Source organism: Lepisma saccharinum, chromosome 17 (assembly GCF_977018435.1).
Source record: "Lepisma saccharinum chromosome 17, izLepSacc3.1, whole genome shotgun sequence".
Classification (NCBI taxonomy): domain Eukaryota; kingdom Metazoa; phylum Arthropoda; class Insecta; order Zygentoma; family Lepismatidae; genus Lepisma; species Lepisma saccharinum.
This window is the reverse complement of record NC_139245.1, coordinates 24,337,652-24,360,129: the sequence shown is the minus strand read 5'-3', so window position 1 is coordinate 24,360,129 and position 22,478 is coordinate 24,337,652. Positions and strand designations below refer to the sequence as shown.

Sequence of the window (22,478 nt, the reverse complement as noted above, 5' to 3'; positions counted from 1 at the left end):
TTGCTTTTCTTTTATGTGAAAGAAAGAACAAAATATATGACTACCCAATCTGGCCTAAACATGACTTTTTAATAAAATCTTCCCTGCACCCATGTTATTACTTGGAACTGGCTCCAATTTTCAGTAAATGTCCAGAAATGTTCCCTGTTTTGAATCTTGCGATTAATTTTACCTTTATGACTTTCTACGCCATTAGAAACATTCACAAACCTTACATAGGCCATATTGGGTTCAGGTATTTTACTTTTTTGTGCTGAAATCTTGATACTTTATTTAGTATGTGTCCCTACATATGGATCCACATAAATTTGGTTTTAAAATATCAATAGAGATAAGAATACTACATATGGAACAGATTAAATGGTATTCTACCAGCATTGATGGATTTAGACACATTGATTTATCAGTACAATTGCTGATATGAATGTTGTGCACATTTTTGTAGAACTCATAGAAGATCTAAATGCAGGGAAGTATTGGACAATAACAACTCATTGACATTGAAATCAGCTCAGTCTTAATATTTATACTTTAAGACAGACATGAACGGTCTAAAAATTGTATAAATTGACATACATTAGCACTGTTATGGAGTAGGGCAAATCGAAAAGTCTTTGCCCCTATTTTTTTCAGCATATTAGTGCAATTGAGAAACTGAGATATACATTCAATGCAATAGGTTTTTCTTGGAACGGCCCAGCGTTAACACTTGGCTGCTCTGCAGCATGGTGCTGCCGTCAGTTTGCAAACATGGCTGTACTACTCAACATGTCCACATCGTATGAGCAACAAAGTGTTATTCATTTTCTATGGAGCAAGGGACGAATGCCCATCGAGATCCATAGGGAAATGCAGCCGACATATGGGGACAAGTGTCTCTCGCATCTGCAAGCTGCCTTCAGGAAAAAGCACCAAGGGATTCTTCATGTGGACAATGTGGCAGGCGCGGTTGGCCCTATAGCGCAGAGGATCAGTGAACCCCCAGTAATATACGATAATCACCTCGAGAATGAACAATAAACAATGTCTTTACATTTTCACGTGATTTCGCTAAAAATTCTACACAATAAGTCATGTATTTGTGTCCGTAATACGGCGAACTCTTTTCCTGAGAAGAAGAAACCGCGAATCGGCTGCCCTGATACAGACCCTCAGTTGAACCCCCACAGGACAGCTCGTGCCATTGTGAAAGCTTCGGGCGGGAGCAGAAGCTCGAGGAGGGTATAGGGCAAAATACATGGAAGATGATATTGCAGAACCTATGTCTCCACCCAACGGTCATGCGCAGTTCGTTCTCTCGCAGAAGCCACGGGACAAGGCTCCGTTCTCGCTGCTTTCTCCCTTCCAGTGTTGCTGTGTGCGGTTCAACTTTGAAGCGCACACATTACATATTCAATCTTCTCTTGTATCATTTTTGCACCGAACTTCTTGGAATAAATGCAAGATTGTGGCAGAGATGGATGAGTGGAAACAAATAAAATCTGGAATTAGATGCGATGAAATAAAATAAAGGATATACACTAACAAAATAGCTCGTGCATGCATTCAGAGGTTTTTCCTTAAAGGTGGAAACACTTTGGGTTCAAAAAAGAGAAAGAATGGCACGAAGACGTGACTCGCTATCGCTCGGTGTCAATCATTTCAAGTTTGTTAGTTTTTGAAGTGCTTGGATACTTGTTGGAAAGTATTAAGTGATGTAGCGAGTGAAGCGAGGGATGGACTTTACCTAGGTTTATTCATTTGATGCAGTATAGGCGTTGCTGTCCGTGCAGGTAAGAAATGACCGATAGAAATGCACATAATTAACGTAAACAAACTTCCTTGTCCACGGAAAAAAAAGTGTGTGCTGGTCAACCAGCCCCAAATTTGAACAAAGCTGTCGTGTATCAATGAAAGGGTCTCAGGTTCGATTATTAGTATGCACATGCCATTAGTTGCCATTTCCCTTTAATAAATGTAGGACCAGTTCTGATTAGTCGGCATGGACGTCCAGAAGGGGAAAAGGGGGCTACTCCCCATGGAAATTGAATGTCAACCAAAAATTATATATTACACGCATACAATTTAATTTCAGTCACAGTAATTTTTGGTAATTATTATAAAAGCATTGCAGTAACTTCAGACTGAAGGAGTGTTTCTTGCTCCTCCTGGGAAAAAAATATATTACTTGCCCCTACTTGAGGACGTCCATGATTTTCCAACAAAACCCCACTTTTTTCATAAAGGCACAATTTATTATAGTTTCAGCCCTAAATTTATTCGCACACACCTACTACAAAACCTTATACTCCCAGATAAAAAAAAAAATTCTGGGCAAATCTTTTAAGCCCTCCCCATCCTTTTGTTAGGTGAAGGAAGTCTATTTTGCGGAAACTGAATATATGTCACATGACTTCAGTGAACCCCTGGGTAAATAATGCACAAGCCGCGCCTGCAATGTGGTTATCCTCCACGATAATGCAAGGCCTCACGAGGCAAACAGGACCATCGACAGACTTCAGTCATTCAAATGAGAGATTTGGAGCATGCACCAGACCTCGCCCCCAGTGTTTACCACATGTTCGGTCCACTGAAGAAGTGCCTGGAAGGACAGAGGTTCATTTGCATCGACGAAGCGAAGACCGCTGGCCAGCAGTGGTTCCACGATCAACTGGCTGAATTCTACAAGAGTGGCATCTCCAAACTAGTAGTTCAATAGGACAAATGCCTGAACTGCTGTGGTGACTATGAGGAAGAATAGTGCAAGGTACAGAGAACAATTCCTATAATTTGATTTGCTGGCTGAAAAAAATTGGGCCAAAGACTTTTCGATTTGCCCTCGTACAAGAAGATTGCAGCTCTGTAGCAATAACATAATATAAAAATGCAACAAACCAACACACCTCACTTGGTTTGAAAGACAGGTTCTCTATTGCTGTTGTTGTTGGGTGGTTACTGAACTCTGGATAAGGGTGGGTCTGTAAAGAATAGATACATCTTTTTAGTACCATACAGCATCCAAGCATCTTACCACAACAATAAATTGTATCCATTTCCAAATAAATTGTTCAATTTCTTGTCACTGTTGGTGTTACTTCACAATATGAATCAATTCTTTGCAAATTCTAGGAAGATGATATTCACTTATTCATTCACTGTGTTAAGAGTTATGGTTCCTACATATTCTTGACAAACTAAATTTCCAGTCTTTTCTAGTCTTTCTATTAACTTTTCTTTTAAAGTATTCTGTAACATCTTTACTCTGAGTGTCCTTGACCCTCTGTAGCCCCATTAGAAAGTGGAAAACTTTGCATGGATATTGAAGATTATGTCGCTTATGAACTTGGATGTTGATGATGTAAAATATGTTCAAAAATGACCTCAATTTCTTTTTTCGCAATTGAAATCAAAGCTTGATTTTTTTCATAAATTACAAGAGTAGTTGAATAATTCGACAAAACACATTGTTTGCTGTTTCCAACTCCTGAACCACAGGGGGGGGGGGGGGGGGGGAAGCAATTAAGTGCTAATGTCGTTTTCTAAGTTTACTTCACAATACACCACAAGGTTTTCTGTATAAGCCATTTACCTCCTCTCAGAGTGGGCCTTGCATGATATAGTAGTTGGTCAGCACCTGAAAATACACTTGTGTTTTGCGTACATCCAGTGCCGTGGCGTGACTTTTTCAAAAGTGTTACCAGCTATCAGTACGACAATTATGGCTGCTAGACGTTATCACTCCCTACCCCCTGTCTTCGAGCTAGATATTTGTTCATTTCGTTCTTGCTTTGCAATCAGCACAGTGATTTAGCCACAAATACTCCTAAAAAGAACTACCACTTATTAGACAGTTACCACGAAAATCCAATGAATAGTGGTAGACCCTTGTCAATTTTTCATCTGTCTCTGTTTCTTTGCAATGAGTTGCGAAGGGGAAGAAGAAGATACACACTTTTCTCGGGTCAGGTTGACGTTTGTGTGGTGAGCACTGAGCAGACGACAGACCTCCGCTCCTTTGTGGAAGGGAAGCGCCCAGCTGTACGTACTACTGTTGCCGAACTATATTTTCGTCTATTACCTAACTGGTCTCAGTTGTAGTTCAATCCAGCCTTGGCTCTGCAGTCTACCTCTAGTTCCTTCACAGAAATGGTATTCCTATTTTAGGCGGGATTTAGCTCTTTTCTGCCAATCCAATGTGACAACACTGGCTGATCCGGTAGGTCTGAACGGGAACAGGGCCCCTTAACAGGCATATGAATCACCCCATAGCACACTATGCCCTAAAGTCCTTTCCTGCTCTTTCCTTGCATTGGCGGCCTCTTCTTCCTTGTTGCCTCTTCAGGGTAGCGGAACGGCCTCCCTCTTCGCTTCTGTCGGCTGCAGAAAAAAATGTCCTAGGCAATATCTGCTCGACGGCAATGGTGTTCATTAACGTATTTAACGATGTTGTCATTTTATAGATTCTTTATGCTTTATCACTAAACTCCATGATGTTTCAGTTTTTTTTAGTCTACTTTATGCACAGATAGGCTAATTGGGACTGAACCTACAGTTTAGCTGTCCAATAGGCATGTCGGTGACCAGTGTCACCAATCGATATTCATTGCAAGATTTCAACACTGTGAACTATACTGCACAGGAATGCTTTTTAGCTGAATGTTCGTTCTTTGTTCTAAGTTCAGCTAAGTGTGTTATAGAAAATTATGTGCCTAACTCAGTGTTAAAGCAGGGTCCGAACCACTATATGCCTCCACCGGATCGAAAGTGGAACAAGTTGATCACAAGGTGACAACGTTACTACTATGAAATCAGGGGTGGTCAACAGCCCTAAGATGACACCTGGTCACCATGCCGTCCCCCCTAGCTGCTATTTTCTGGCTTTGAAGACCAACACCTGCTACTATTGCTCACGATACTGGTCACCACTGAAATTTTGGAGCTTCCGCTGGGAATCAAACCCAAGACAGTCCACAGAAAAGACTAGTGTGCTAACCATTCAGCCACACGTGAGCACTCATTATTCCTATCAGAATTAGCATTTTCTGTCCATCTATACTTTTTGCCTTTTGAATGGTGGTCAAATTCCAAAAAATATTCCTAATTTCCAGATAAATTCAGTATGGTTATCAGATTACAAAACAAGCCACAAAAAGTAATATTCATTGCTGAAGTGTTCTTACAGGATTGTCCTTTTCTGCATCGGGGAACAGAAAGTACAGCATAGGCATCAGGATTTCTTCCTTGATAGGGCCATCTTGTGTCACAGGCCTCTTCTGCGCTTTGGAGGAACGCCTCATGAAGAGTCCTAAACCGGGCACGCGAGGTTCTGTCAGAACGTCAAGTGGTGCAGATAAATTTGCTTCTGAAAGTAAAAACATACTTTAGTTGATAAGAGCTCATGTGCCATGACTCATGTACAAAACTTTCACATCATTTCTTTACTTCTCCTTCAACAGAAGTTACCTACAGTTGTTCCCAAGCATGTTCACACTACCGTCTTCTAAAATCCCTAAACCAATAACAACTGAGACTTTACTAATCTCCACTGCTTTGCTTGATTGACTGATTGTATTTTACTTTGTGCTTGTGCCACTTTTGGCTAATTGCAACGATGAAGATTAGGGATGATGACAAAATTGATGAAGAGGCAGTCACAAAGAACACAATGTCCTGGCCAGGATTTGAACCCGGGAAACCTAGCATCATACAGCACTGTGCTAACCACTCCACCATGCAGGTAGCCCCCAATGCCTTGCATCCCACTTTAATGGATACATGTAATGACAACAAAATTCATAAAATCTGTATATCTGGTCTGTCAAGAATCCACTAGTCACTTTCAAATTTCCAGGTGAAAGTCAAATTTCGTTCCTCATTTTAAAGGATTAATTGATAATTGTTAGAATAAAAATAACAAGGCCTGATGAACCTGATGCAATGAAAAACAACATTTGTATTTGCTTTACTGTTATTTTGCAAAACCAAAAATAAAATAAAAAATAATTCAAGAATGCAGTTATAACTGTAGTTAGTGGCATTCAGAATGAAAAAGTTGACATGAAATAAGGTTAATAAAAAATGTAGAAAAAGAAGAAATCAGCATGTCCCATGGTTTACTAAAACTGCAAGAGAGCAATATCTTGTTTGGGTGGTTTTTGTGTGTGTTGACTGAAAAAGAGCTAACCGACAGGAGAATTTGAAACATGACTCCAAGTTGAAAACTGACACTTTTATGTGAAAAGTAGTGCACTAACGCAGACCATTAGCATTAATATGATTAGTGCACAGTGCTTGTCATTTTAACTATTTGTAAGCTAAATGCAATTTGAGCTAATATCATGTCGATTCAAACCAATATTTTTCTAATATAAACACCATGCTTGCTGGTTCATCAGTATGGACTAAACTTAATGATAGCATTCCTTCAAAATTATGCGAAATAAAAGTAAACGGTATTTACATTTTAAACATACTTTCAGATATCCCATATCTACTGAGGTTATCCATTGCAACTGTAGATTTTCAAAAATGCATCAATATGATTGTAATTCCAAGCTGTTTACCTGCATTGTGGCTCTCAACAAAGTCACCAAGGATATCAACCATGGTCCTAGTGTTGGTGCAGAGATGCAGGAATTCTGTAAGGTATTCGCTCAAGAGGCATGCCGGCTTTTCAATCATCCGGACCTTCACGGACCACTGCTGTGCTTCACAAGGTTCGAAGTCCGAATACCCTTCGTTGTCCACAACCACATCCTCTGTTACCTCGGGCCAGGTGGCATACAGCTGGAGCTCACTGCAAGAAAAGGCCTGCATAGTTAAAAAAATATCTTGTACAAGCCTACAAAAATTGAACATATTCCTTATCAAATATTTTAGAAAAAAAATTGTTTTTCAAGCAGGATCATTGAAATGTACCCCCAAAATATTTTTAATGCCTCATACTCCAGTGCGAAATTTTCATATGTATGCTTTTAAACATATATGCTGGAGAACACAAAAGAATAATTTGCTGTATGGTTATTTTATAGTTGAAAGGTTTTGAAAATATCTGGTTGATGGGGAACATTTGGATATGATTGGTGTTGAGTTGTAACAACTGACTTCACATCATAGGAAAATACTTAAGTGGGCAAATGGATAAGAATGAACACACCCTTCCCTATTTCCTCATCCTCGTACTTTTCAGTGCTACATATTATAATCAGCGGGAACAAAATAATCAAATTTGAAACAATTGTAGAAAATCAGTGACATAATGTTGTCCTGTATTGGACAGGAGCCTCCTTTAACACCCATTATGCACGAGTATAAAATTGGCAGCTCCACAGTGAGGTGTATGAGTGGCGTCACTGACCTCAGTGTCCACTTCACATCTCACCTGTCTTTCAATACTCATTATCAAACAAAGGTGAAAAGTGTAAAAGACTAGTTGGTTTCTTACAATAAACTTTTTGTGCACACAGTTGTCAAAATATACATTACACTTCTTCGCCCATTACTCAAATACTGCAGTCCCATATGGAATCCCCAGTACAAAAAACATGGCTAAACGAAGTGGAGAGCGTTAAAATGCAGTTTGTGAAATGGCTTTGTGTCAAAGTGAATAATGTTTACCACGGAAAGGACTACAAAATGTTACGTAAACAATTTGGTTTGGACCCTTTACTTAACAGAAGAGTTGTCAGTGACGTCATTTTCCTACAGAAATTGATTAAACATGACTGTCAGTGTTCCAGCTATTAGAAACTATAATCTTTAATGTAGGCCACCACAGTGCAAGACAACAAAATCTATTCTACACACAGAGATCAAGAGTCAACGTGCATAGGTTTTCACCTGCACTGCAAATGCAGGACACAGTGAACGAACTAGTGTAAATTATTGTAAATATTGTGTATATAGATTGTCATTTTCATTGTTTTTTATTCTATGCATAGTATATTATGTTCAACATAACTGGGAGATGTATCCTGTGCTGAACAAATAATAATAATAACACACTGTTGCTGCGGCCCGAAGTCTACTCAAGAGTTCTTGAAAAAATATATTTTATTGTAGTTGTACTTTGTTAATGCTTGCATCAGCATATGTGACAATGAGGATGAATAAAGAAAAGATGAAATTGATGGAGCGACAATCACAAAGAACAGTCTTCCCTTGCTAGATTGAAAGTCAGCCACTTTTGTTCAACAATCATGGCAGAAAAATAGGTATTTTACGTAGTCTGTTAGTTTTGAAGTGAGTCTTGAGTATTTAGCATTGGTTCACGCCAATGCTGTATGCATAGCCAATCTGTAACTGTTGAGACTTGAAATAAAACACCATCTGTTGACAGGAGGGTGTACATACATACATTACTTTGACATAATTAGCATCATTCTTGAGACACTTGCTATTGAAGGGCACCAGTTTCTCTAGCTTTGCACCCATTTTCATGGAACTGCCAGTCAGAAAGAATGGAATTCAGATGCAGGAACACATGAAAATGCCTGGGCTTGAAGATGTTCCTACGGACAGATCTACTTGTGATATTATTGCACGTTTTTGTTGGATCGATGAGTCCTTGCAGGAATTCTCTTGCAAAAGCACCATCTCCAACTCCTCACAATACCCGGCTGCCTCGACCTGTGCTACTGTCAAGATGTCAAGAGTTCTTTTTGCATGCAGCTCCATGCCACCCGTGCATGCTACCAAGGTTTCCCATCTGAGTTGTTGCTGTGAAACTGGATTGCGATGTAGAGCAGAGGCAAATTTTGGACCTGATAAACAAGATGAGTGACCAAACAAACAAATAATCATACATGTATTGCTGAAAACTAATAATTTTAAGCAAAATATTTCAGTGAGCACCACATTGCCTGTGCTTGTAATGGTATTACGAAAAAAGCATGCAACATTAATTTCATGAACAAAACAAAGATAATTATTATAAAAATATAAAGCAATCATTACAGATGTTTAGCTAAATGTTCAGTGGTGTGTAAAATTAGAAAATTAAAAATTGTTGCTGAAACATTAATACACATTATTTGTGCTTATATGTCAATGAGTGCATGCCGCCCACGCATGTAATTATGTTAGTGAAAAGAGCATGTGCACTGCGGTGTTAACAATGTTAATAGTTGTGCATTCTTTGCCTAACCGTGTGTTCCCATCAGCATTATTTTTACTAATCTGATAATAAAAATTAGAGATGGGGCTAATTAATCAATGTCGTTTCTGTATTGTTTTGAAATCAAATTTCTGATATTTTTATTGATTCAATATTCCTATAAATAGCCTGTAACTGAGTAGAAAGTTCCACCATTTTGTTATTGCTCTTAAATAAATTCATACTTCACGTAATCTTCTTTATGTTCAAAACAATTCTAAGGTAAAACTTGTCTGAGCCATTCTTCATTGATGAGCAGCATAAGAATCAAAGAAGTTCTTGTAAAAAAAAGTAAAAGTGATAAAGTGCTCCCCTGCGCATAGCACCACGACATGAAGGCGTATAGGGGGTGTGGGGGTAACTTTCTTGATCCGGTCGTGAGTGGGGGTGATGTGATCAGCATCATGCCCCTGACCGCCTTTACCCCCCAGGGTTTCCCCCAGGTACCCATGTTATTCGATGCTGGGTGTGCGCCGGGGCCGCTTTCCATCGTTAGAAAAGTTCTCTGATTTGAACCGGCCGGGGATCGAACCCGGGACTTTTAGCATGGTAGTCAGACACGTTACCGACTGAGCCACCGTTATCATGTTATCATTTTATTGCTATATTTTTATTATTTTACGCTACTTTTTTGCCTATTGGGTAAACTGCAGCAATGAATATGAATGATCAAACTAATCATGAAGATTAATGATGATAAAGATGAACACACCATCATGTTTCTCGTGAATTTCTAGACCATTTTGATACGTAGCATAACCCTTTGTAGGTAATGGTTGCACGCTCTTGGCCCACCCTGTATGCAGTTCCTGTAAGTGAATGAATCATTGACTCATACCTGAGTGGATCATAGATGGCACCAAAAGGAAGCCTTCCGAGCTCAACTATTCCCACAGCACCCTGAAAGTGGTCGAAATCCGGGGGTTCCTGGGTCCACGTGTTGCTCGTCCAATCCTTCAAAATGTATGTAAATCGTACGGAAACAGTAACTGAAGGCAGCGCAAGAGGGGACCCTATCTGCTGCTTGAACACAACCAACAAACCTTAATGCAAGAAATAAAGAATGCATACTATAAACACAGAACGGACATGAAAATTGTTGGTGCCAATATAAAATTTACTAACGCCAATCTGATATGAAATTAAAAATGTTGCTTGAAGACCATGAATTAATATGCACAATTAATGTACATAACCATGCGACTGCAATAAATTTTGCCTTTGAAGACTGCATATTTAAACACTTACATTACTAAGCTATAGCATGCAAAAATAAGAAAATTGAAAAACAAAATCGACTAAATCACAGACTACTTTTGTTTGTGTATTATCATATATTTCTCCGATTAACTAATACAATACCTACATAAACACCTAAACGATATTCCTACATCAGCTGATACTGATAGAACACTGTTTAATCTGTTCTATCCCTGGTAATAACCAATAGTTTCTTTTGAAATCTGAAAATTCACTTTAAAAAAATTTATACAATTTTTAATTTAGGCCTAACTTCACATTAACGTCAGTTCTCACAGCATGAATTAGTACAGGAGAAATATCCTTCTGCTAAATTCTCTATGTGTGATATAATACAGAATAGAAAACACTCTGGAAAAATGTACACATCAAACACACTGATAATACAAATCAATTTAAGTAATAACAATACCAGTGTAAATGTGTAAATCTAATGGTATGCCTTGATTCAGCTTACATTTATCAGCCATGATTTACAAGGGAGAGTAAATGAAAACTTTAATTTGTTTTTTAGCTAGTAGGTTTCTGCATCTAGGGCTGTACAAGTTTGCTGCATTTTAGTATATATCCATTGCTGATCCACATATATTTTCAAGTCTGAGTTAGTGCCTGCATACTTCAAGAAGAAGAAAATTTGGAATCTGTGTGCAGTCACTTGTGAGTAGGGACGTGAAGTTTTAGTTTTATTTTTCCCTAATTTTCGAGGTTATATTTTACTGCAATTCGGTGTTATTAATTGAAAATTGGTGTTATTTTTACAGGCATTTTTAAGGTTTCTTCTATGCATAAGATTTTCACATTGCTTTAGTTATAGAAAATTAAGGCAAATTTTAGTTTTAATGACAGAAAGAAATAAATTTAAGTCTTACCTTTGTGAGAAATAACCAAATTTCTTGCATTTGGAAAACTATTTCATTTCATGGGTCACTAAATATGAAATGTTTATTGAAGGATATCGCCCAAATCATTGAACACAATCATATTTCAAACTTTTCACTCTCACAGAATAAATTTAAAAAAAATTGATTTCTTACATTCACTTTTCAGTTTACATTAACATTCATGATTTTCCACACACAGATGGTGCATAGTAAATGTTCACAGTATTCACTCACCATACTTCCTATAAAAAAAATCACTTCTAAATAGAAAGATAGCATTTTTCCTCGTTCACTCCAATGGAATGAATGTTTAACAAAGGCTTCCACAGTTCGAAGTGTGATGTACACCTTGTCTTCTTTCCTTCCTTTAAGCTTCTTGAAGCCTTCTACGACAGAAAGTTTTCGGTTTGTTTCACTCGATTTACTTTTCTTCTCGGACCTACCCGACGGCGTAGTGGTAACGTGGCCACCTTGTAATAACCACAAACTATAGGTCCAATCCTGCTTAGCCTTTACGTGCATAAAGTGGACGTAAAACAACAATTCAAACAAATAAACTTTTCTTCTCCATGTGCCTCTCACTTCCATTGTGCTTAATCAAGAAATCCTTCCGCTCCTGTGTTGTGTGTTATTTTGCAATTGAATGATAACAAAATAATGTACAAGGGTCGTTCAAGGTTGACCGGGATTTTCGTACATAAAAAATCGATGAATAGCCGGATCATGATGAAACAAGCGGGTGACGTAATGTATTCCTTTGCGAGTAACTAGCGCCCGGCATGACGTATTTCGCGCATGCGCAGCAGTTGCAGCGAACATGGCGGCAAGCAGTGTGTCTGTGGCTGTGGAGCAGCGGTGTGTAATCAAATTTCTCGTGAAGGAGAAAGTGAAACCAGCTGAGATTTTCAGATGATTGCAAGCACAGTATGGTGAACAAACGATGTCGCGGACAAGAGTGTACGAATGGTGTGAGCAGTTTCACGAAGAACGGGAGCTGGTGACAAATGAAGCGCGTGGACACATTCGCCCGACTGCAGTCACACCAGTGAATATCGCATGTGTTGAGCAAATGATTCTTGAGAACCGGTGAGTAACAGTGCGGGATATTGCTGCCGAGGTGAATATCAGTGTCGGGAGTGTTGAGACAATCATTCACGACCACTTACGCTTCCGCAAAATCTGTGCAAGGTGGGTCCCCGCCAGCTGACATTCGATCAGAAGTGGACACGCAGGACGGTCTGTGAACAGCTTCTGAATCGGATTCGAGCAGAAGGTGATGAATTGTTGCAATCCATCATCACATGTGATGAAACATGGTTGCACAATTCAACCCAAGAGACCAAAAGACGCAGCATGGAGTGGTGGCATAAAGGTTCCCCGCCCCCCAAGAAAAGCAAAACGCAGCCGTCCGCTGGAAAGATCATGGCAAGTGTCTTCTGGGACATGAAGGGCGTTATCCATGTGGATTTTCTGGACAAAGGGAGCACGATTAATGCCCAGTATTACTCCCCATTGTTGAGTGGTGCTGTACGAAAGTCCATTCGCAAGAAAAGACCTGGCATGTTGTCTGGAAATGTCATTCTTCTCCATGACAATGCCCACCCTCACACGGCCAATGTGACAACAACAACTCTGGCCGACATGCGCTGGGAAGTTCTGCCCTATCCTCCCTACAGTCCAGATTTAGCCCCCAGTGATTATCATTTGTTTGCACCCCTTAAAGACCATCTGGGAGGGAAGAAATTCACGACAGACGAAGCACTGCGGAGCGATGTCCTCCAGTGGCTACGACAACAACCAAGTTCTTTCTACGCCAAAGGAATTCGGGAGTTGCCAGAACGATGGCAACGGTGCCTCGGCGCGCACGGAGAATACTTTGAAAAACTGACATAGTTTGGTGTTTCTTCTGCTACGTATTTCCTCTGCAGAAATAAAAGTCCCGGTCAACATTGAACGACCCTTGTAGTTCTCTGTGAAGCATAATATCTTTCAGAAGCAAACTAATGCATTTACTGCTAGCTTTGTCATACTGCGAAGTACACCACAGGAGGAAAAGGAAATGCAATACGATGCACAAGCCATGCAGCATCAGGAATTCTGACTGACTGAAATTTTACTAACAATGCCAAAAAATCCCTCTTACACCTCAAAATACCCTACATACACCTAAACCACAACACAACAGGCGTTTCTCCCTGAAAATTTTCCCGTTCCTACGAAACATCTCTTCTGAGAAGATCCCCGTGGCAAATTCTATTACAGGACGAGGTCAAATAATTTCTGCGCCAAACTGCAATACATGAAGCATGACAATCTCTTTTGAATCAAACATTCACCAGCCAGACTACAAATGATAGATCTCATAGAACTTCAGGTAGTTCTTTTTGAATGAAGAAAGTGTTATTCCCAGTTTATATTGCATATTTCGCGGCGTTTTTCACATTAAAATGCAAATTCAGTGTTATTCTGGAAAATGGCATAATTCGTGATTCCAAAACACCAAAAACTTGCTTCCTTAACCTACCCAAATACATTTTAAACACTTTATTTTGCTTTCCTCAACTTTTCGGTGTTATTGTTAAAGCGAAAACTTCACGCCCCCTACTTACGAGCCACCACAAAGGTCTTTCCACCCATCTGCATGCAGACATGCCATTGTTGAACTTCCTCCTCTATTTGTACACTTGCTGGTGTGGTAAGCATGCATAGACACATTGAATTTTCATTTGCCGCAGAATGTTTATAACGTTTAGGCTTCCAGAGGGCAAGGGACCAGTGCTCTTCACTGGCGCATGTGTATGCATAAGGTGCCATCTTTAAAATGACAAATATGGTGCTGTGAAGCTCACTTGTTTAGTGTTGCAGCCTTGAGGTCATTTTGTAAATAACAGTCGATATCTCATGTAAATTTGAGCTGTTTACAGTCTGTCCTGTAATTTTTGTCAGCCTTTATAGTTTTCACCTCGTATAAACACAACATTTCAATAACTAGAAAAGCACATCTTCTAACACATCACCAAGCACAAATATGATAATATTGATTACTAAATACTAAAATTATATTCTAATAGCATTTATCACGTTATTGCCCTGATTGCTTTTGTGAGTATATTAAGCCCAATAGGTTTCATTACCTTAGTATTTCCACAATTTCCTACCCTCATGTACATGGATTGAATATTTTAATGCAAACAAAACAGCTGCAATTTACAAATACAAATATTTTTTTGTAACATACTTTCCAGGAACAAATATAGTTGAAGGAAATAGTTTCTATTATTAATAAACATGATTATTATGTTCTCAAAGGTTATTTAACATTATATTCTTATCTTACGAATGCTTCCTAATCCTGCCATACACCTTAAGTGTCAAAGAGCACCTATTGCTCATTTCACAATCTTCACCCTTAAGATTCAAGTCCCCACCAAGTTTTGAGCTCATTTTGTCAAGAAATGACATAAAGTGGCAACCATAAACAAATACTATTTGCAACGAAGAAGATCAATCACAAACTAAAACAAAGAAAACAGAAAAATTATTAATGCAGGATTTGAAACCTCTAAAGTACAAAGGATGGCTACAGAAATCCAAAGTTTCAAGTTGCTGCATTGCTGCACACAAGGCATCCCTCACCTGCAAGATGGTTACAGTGCGGAGGCGGCCTCTTCAGATGAATCATTTCAAATTCTGTTCTTATGCCTCTCCCTTCGCATATCCCCATGTAAAAATTCTGCCAGTTGTACAGCACTTGGACAAACACAGGAATTGGGCTATCAAATTAAGAAGGAATGGTCATAAGTGAACCATGAACACATATTAAACAACAGTAGAATTTTGTGTGTGTGTACCAAATGAACAATTTTTATGTTTAGTCTGACTCAGTGATACTGGTGATTATGCTGTAATACACCAGTATCTTTATTTATATTATTCATGTAAACTTTTTTCTTTATTATCAATTGCTAACGATGCAAATTGTTACTCCTCTGTTCTTTTAAAGTAAAAATATGTTTCTAGTTTTAATAATATTCATATCTACCTCCATAAGCATGATCATCATTGTGTTTGTTTGTCAATTTCTAATGAAATACACACACACTTAAAAATTAACATCTAAAAAGCAAGGATCTCAAAGGATTTGTAAGATATTGTTCTCGTCATTGCTTCACTTTTTCATTGAAATAATAATGTTCATAAAGAGAAAACAAAATTAATGATTACAACTATACACAAATCAAATTTGGTAGGATTACGTATTTATGTTCACATCAACATATTTTTCTTGAGAATAAATATTTCATTTTTTAATAGACTGATATGAAGGCAGCATTTTGAATGAAAAGTACCTGGGGCTCTTTGTTTACAAAAGGGCTCCAGGTTCGATACCCAGCGGAGGCACATAGTGGCTCGGATCCAGTCTCGATCAGCTTATCTATGCATAAAATAGACTCAAAACAAAAACTAAGAAAGATGCCAAGTTGGGAGAATGGGATCCTCCTGCTCCTCCATTCCCCACAATGTTCATCATTCTTCCTCATTCTCACAATTAGCCGAAAGTGGCAGAAAGCGACTATAGATAAGAGAATAATTAAATAAACCATTCATCCTCATTGTCATGATTGAGAAGAGTTGAAGAATAGATGAGGAGGTAAACAGAAGAGGACAAATGGGTGGTGGACTATATCAAAGCGTTCGAACATTAATATGGAACAGGGATGTACCTATGAAATGCAAGAAGGTAATATATAACACATACTATGTGCCAATAATTATGTGACATAGAGAGACAAGAAAAAGATGCAGACAGTGGAGATGAAATTTTTAAGGAGTCTATGGGAGAAGACTAGAAGGGATAGAATAAGGAATGAGGAGATCCGACAGACAGTGGGTGTGGTGAAGCTTCAGGACAGGATAGATCAGGTACAGGTGAGATGATTTGGACACATCAAGAGGATGGATGCAGAAAGACTACCAGTAAGAGATTATAATGCACAAGGAGTGGGAATAAGGCCGGGGGGGGGGGGGGGACCAAGATGTCGGTGGAAAGAGCAGATAGCGGAGAGTGTTAGGAGAAGAGGACAAGATTGTAACACCGTGAAAAGAGAGGAGTGGTGGAAGACCAGGAAATAATGGAGGCTTGACTTCTATGCCGACCCAGCCAGAGGCAGGAAACTGCGAAGGATGATGATGTCATGATTAGTAAAAGTTACAGAAAAGTGACGCAAAAGTAGAAAAAATACATAAATTTGATTGATTTGTTGTTTTAAGTCCACTTTATGCACAGTAAGGCTAATTGGAACTGGACCTACAGTTTAAAGTGGGATCCGAACCACTATGTGCCTCCAGCAGGTATCGAACCCGGGACCCCTTGATTACAAGGCGACAACGCTACCACTGCGCCATCGGGGAGGCCCCATACACATAAATTTGAAAACTATGTATATTAACTAAAGAAAATTGTCGTTTCTGCAGAAAGTCAATAACTCATACGTACTTTTCACAATATGATACAACATATTGAGGAAACTGTCGTGTAAACCCGAGTGTTCTAAACGTATTGTAATTTTAAAATTTGTGAACAAATATTATAGCGAAAATAATTGTAATTTCAAAAACTCTATCATTCTTGTAACAATAATTTCTTGCTGGTGAGATCCTATATACTGATAATGATCAGTGCTGTTAACGTACTGAACCATTTATTGCTGGCACTATTCCTTTGTCAGTGCAGCGGAAAAAAATCACTCATTTTTGCACTGCAAGTTGTTTTTTACACAGCAATTAATGACATTTTGGTGTCTCTTGCACCATGGATATCCACAGGATTTGTTCCGGGGGTGATGCAAACGAGCAGTGATGCAGCTCAAAAAAACATAGCTGCCAGCTGGAATATATTCATATATGTCAGTTAGTTACCTGGATATCTGAATTATTCAGATACTAATTAAATAACATGCAGATATCTATAATCTACAATCTAGATAATCTGTATTTCCATGTAATAGACTTTGTCTTTATGAACCTCCTGCAAAATTAAAGGTTATTGTCGATTTTTTCTAACGCTGTCGCCACATTCAAAATTCACCTCAAAATGGTGAGAGAAAATGTAGCTGTAGCGAAATTTTCGCTACAACTTCAGGAATTTTGTAGCTTCGCTACAGCTACAACTACAATTTTCAAAATGTAGCGTCGCTACAGCTACAAATTTTGTAGCTAGCTACTGTAGCGACGCTACAAGTAGCGTGCTACTTCTGACCGCTGCAACTAAACTTGTTTCACTCAATAAAGGAAATTGAAGCTTTTGTTAAGGACAACAGGTAGCTAATGTTGTTACACATTGATGTAATTTTGTGTGTTAATACAGTGTACTTACTTAAATGTGTTTTCCATTTAGTGGTAGCTTAATTACTATTGTGGGAGGAATTTTTATTGGCTTGCACTGTAGAACCAAGGACAAAATACGGCAATTTTTATGGTATGGTCAGTCCACTACAGGCTATATATATTTGTTTATACTGTAGTACAGTAGTTTTGTTTTATTGATTTTCTTTAATAATGGATGTTTTTGTTAATTCTAATTGTTTTTGTGTCCCCATGGAGTTCAAATTAAAAAGAGTCCATTGTGTAATAAAATGATCACTCACTATGACATATGTATGTAGAATATTGTACACAAAAATTTCTCTGCACACAAAATGCAAAAGCATTCAATATACATGTGTAATACACACATACACATCAAGAACGAAAAATAATCACGTAACATAAAATATGGGCCAAAGGAAGAAATCAAAAAGCACTTAAAAATCTAATGAACGAACCAAATACACTCCAGATTGTTTAAATATTCAATCAGGATTATGAACTTGAACAAGACTTGAAAAGCATATTCCACCTGTTCAACTTCAATATGAAGCTGAACAGTAGGAAGGGAGCGTTAATGCAACTACAATGAAACATGAAATTAGGGCAAATCAAACCTTGTAAAAAGATGTAGGCTCTTGCATTTTCCAAAACTACAACTGGGATCCTGTAATTATCCTAAAGGGAAAAGCAACGAAGTAAGAGTAATGTTCATCTACTCTTGTACATCAATTTAACTCATTGTACCCCAATTATGTTGAGGAAGGTGTACCAAAAATACCTGGTTTAAGTCAAGGATTGCGTGGGTATTTCTTTGTTTAGTGTCCATTCATCAATTTCAATTTGATCATCATTCATTCTCATGCTTACATTTACCCAAAAAGTGGCCAGAAAAGAAACGTGAAATAACAAAAATACAATACGATAATGTTATTTGGAAATAATTACACAAATAAGAAAACAAACGGTAACACTTTACTATAGGTGAGACGGATTTCTTCAAATTTACAGGAGAAAGTATTTACACAAATCATTTTCTGTAGCGTTGTTGAAGTTCGGGAATGTAGTTTTGATCCATTTTAATGCGAATGCATGTGGTTTTCTATGAAAATCTCTTTCTGATGCTCTATTGCTGCTGCCTCCATTTGCTTTCTGCACGAGAGCACAATGTTCCGTGTGTTAGATAATGTAAACCCCATAGTCAGTGTTTCAAACAACGCCGTGTTATCGCCACAAGATGACGTGTCGAGGATGCGTCGTGAAGTTGTTGCCGGGTGTGGAAGATGCCGTGGAATTTGTAATTCAACACAGAATCTTGAAGAAAGAAGTAGAATGCAGAACGTGGAAAGTTAAAATTGAAAAGAATTCAGTGTATTTTCTTTCATCGAGAAAAACCGATGTTCTCCGTATATGCTTAATTGAACGAAATGAGTGCTAATGGAACCTAACCGAACAGGCCTAACCTAACCTCATAGGCATACCTCATCCCCGTGATGGTTCGTGGGGCTATCGTGGATTTTTGGGGCTAGCCGTGGATGGTTTTTGGGGCTAACATCAATGGTTTAATAATTACTCTTTATGTCAAAAACTGAACATTTTTTGTGAAAAAATTTTGTGAAGTGTTTTTTTTTTTAATTTAGGTATTTTTCTGTGAACAAGGTTGCAACACTGCATGCACACACCAAATCGAAAAAACACTGGCACAACGTGCAATGAACGGGTAAGCTATCACCATATTCTGTGTGGAAATAAGGAAGAACAGTAAGTACTCGTTAATGTAAGAAATAGACATTATTTTCGTTAGAAATTCATTATTTCACGTAAAGAAATGTTCCGCAATGCAGAATATTACGTCAGCAATGAACAAAAGTGTGAAATAAATTATTTATAGGTGTCTCACCTATAGTAAAGCAGTACCTAAATATTTCTTCAGAATACAAAATTCGGTAATTATGCAATATAGCCCGAACACTCGTTTATTTCATTAATTTTAGCATTGATACTTACCTATTCTGCATTGCAGAATATTCTTTAAGGTGAAGTTATGCCTTTTCCCATAAAATAGTGTCAACTTTTCATATTACAAGTTATTATTTGTCTTCCTTGTTCCGCTTGGGTAACAGACAATATGGCGTGCACTCGTCATGGATCATCGCACGTCGTGCTTGTGTTTTGTCGATTTGGAGTGTGTATGCAGTGTTTCAACCTTCTTAACCAAAAAATACCTATTCGTATTCATTATGTCATCACAAACCATTCACGATAGCCCCACAAACTATTGACAGATAGCCCCAAAAGTTATTCACGATAGCGCCACAAACCATTGACGGATAGCCCCAAAAACCATTCACGATAGCCCCAAAAACCATTCATGATAGCCCCAAAACACATTTACGATAGCCCCAAAACCCATTTACAATACCCCCAAAACCCATTCATGATAGCCCCAAAAACCATTCACGATAGCCCCACGGACCATTTCCAGCAAGGTTAGTTTAGTTAAAAAAAAGAAGAAAAAATTCTCGTAAAAAAGGTACATTTGGAAACACTGGCGAGACCGCATGTTAATTTTCGACACTCACGCCATCTGCAGGCACATAATGGAAACAACGGGATAATGTTGTCGCTTAACAGAAAATGCAAGTTCCTTACATAAAAAGTTATTATTTCTTGTTCTGCAGCATTCTATGGTGAAGTTTTCAGTTTCCGCGACAGAAAATACCTCGAAGAACTTCGACAATGCTACAGAAACTGATTTCAGTAAGTAGTTTCTCCTGTAAATTTGAAGAAATCCGTTCGGGCGTTATCGGATATTTACCCAAAATTCTACCATAATTTGTTGTTTCCTTTTATTTTGTGTATAACTTACCAATTAGTGTTATTGACTGCCATACAGACTGAGCTTAGCAGAACCTTTGCTTTGCTTTCTGACATTATTTCCTCATTTCCTGCAGGAGAGAGAACAAGGAAGTCTCGCAGTCCATACCACCTGGAGAGAGGATGCAATTCTTCTGCACTGCTATTGTCAACTGTGCATTGTGTTACAGGAATGAAGATATTCTCTCTAGACATAATATCCAGCAGTGCCTGGTGAGGTTCCAGTTCAGTCTCTTCCTCTAGAGGACTCACTATTTCCTTTGCAGCTGGGTTTTTCAAGCAGTATCTTGTCAGTTTGAAATCAAAGTCTGAAAAAAAAAAATCCCATCATGCAATTGGATGTAATAAGCTAATCAATGAGTTTAAATGTTACAGCAATGTTGTTTCCTACACACACTCCATGATTACAATGTAGTGTAAAATTATAGAAGTAACGAATAAATTCCCTCCTATACGTTTAATATAAGTTGCTCACTTTAACATAACATCAAATAACCTAAAAATACAAACATACTTTAAATTACGACAGAAATGTCATAATAGTAATGTGCACTTGGGTGCTTGCATTGATATTTTAGGTGGATAGATAATTAGTCGCACATATGTAATTTTCGAACATACCAACAAATGAAAGTCTTTCATATTTGCATTCCCAATCTCCAGAAGATAGATCCCCTTTCTTCAGAGGAGGACCTCCTTTAACTTGGGGTAATCTCCAGTCGTGAATTACTTCTTCCAGACGAGCTATGAACACTTCCCAGTCCGACGCTGTTGTGAAGTCCGTGAACTGATGCTCATCATGCTCGTCTGTTTCTTCATTCATTATATTCCGTATTTTACCTTTAAGCTAAAACTAAGAACAAACAACTTCTATATTTTCTTTCACTTGAGTTTACTACGCTTCCATAAACAACAGCTGTTGCGGATATCGGCCAGACAATAATATGCACCATGTCACCATAACATAACACATATGCCTTCTCTAGGGCCCCTAGCTCCATGACGTCATAAGTCCATGGAGGACCTTTCCTTTCACAATCTTTATGGCTGGTTTACATTGGTCGAGGAGCGGGAGAGTTACTGGGACGAGTTACTGGCCTGTCTGCTCGACTCGGACCTTCTATGGCGAGTAGCTGTTTACACACTTTCTACTCGACTCCAGCAAAGTGGGATAGTAGCTGCAGCTGTTTGGTGCTCTTTTCACAGAAGGAACCCATCGACGTCGTTGTCGATTTTAAAAAGGAAGTTCTGGCTCTGTCCAAAAGGTACGAAGTACGTACTTGAAGCATGGTTTTGGAGGAAGTGACGTCACCTAGTACAGTTCGAAAGCGCCAAGAACAGGAGTACGCAAGTGCATAGCTCGCAGTGCAGATGGAAGCTGACTCGGTCACGTGATTTCCACACTCGTTGTTCGTTTGTTTAAAATCGCGGAGGTAGAAAAACAGCAACACAGGTTAAATATACGTTATGGGTCAGCAAGTTGTTGGTTATAGTTTTACTAATGTGTGGAAATGTATGTGTACGAACATATGAAAATGCAACGAGATTTCTATGGTGAAAGACAAGTGTTTAAAACGTGGCGAAAACAAAGAGTACTGAGTTTTATCTACTGATCGTATTTGGCGCTGCAGTCGAAGTGCAATTCGAAAAACTTTCACTTCCAGTCCACGACTTGAAGACCGCACTCCAAGACCATACTCGGAGGATGCTCGCTTCAAGTACGGTCTTGCACCTTTGGGACACGGCCTCTGAAACGGTCTACACACTTTTTTCACGAGTAATGAATACAATAATACACAAGGACATGTCTGGAAGTAAGCTAATTTCTTTGATTTTTCTATTTTTGATCATTTTTGGTTGAAAGTAAATTCCTTATTTTTAATTTTATTTCTCCTACGCCAAATACATCAAGTCTCATCTCTTCAACTTCATACACCCGTAGTTTATTTTGTTTGTTCCTA

At 38.5% G+C, this 22,478-nt stretch overlaps 1 protein-coding gene across 2 annotated transcripts in view; it reads right to left on the bottom strand.

Annotated features, from left to right (window-relative positions):
* The window catches only part of Rab3GAP1 (RAB3 GTPase activating protein subunit 1), a 50,856-nt gene extending 29,387 nt beyond the window's left edge, over positions 1-21,469 (bottom strand). The window contains exons 1-7 of one of the 2 annotated variants that reach the window (XM_083139167.1): positions 21,139-21,469; positions 20,510-20,825; positions 14,911-15,047; positions 9,972-10,176; positions 6,543-6,775; positions 5,160-5,341; positions 2,883-2,957 (exon numbers count right to left, since the gene is read on the bottom strand). In XM_083139167.1, coding sequence (XP_082995293.1) covers positions 2,883-2,957; positions 5,160-5,341; positions 6,543-6,775; positions 9,972-10,176; positions 14,911-15,047; positions 20,510-20,825; positions 21,139-21,340 — 1,350 coding nt within the window. In that variant the 5' untranslated portion in view covers positions 21,341-21,469. The remainder of the gene's footprint in view (positions 1-2,882; positions 2,958-5,159; positions 5,342-6,542; positions 6,776-9,971; positions 10,177-14,910; positions 15,048-20,509; positions 20,826-21,138) is intronic. The other variant, XM_083139168.1, reaches the window with a different exon arrangement.
* Positions 21,470-22,478: the final 1,009 nt, after the last annotated feature.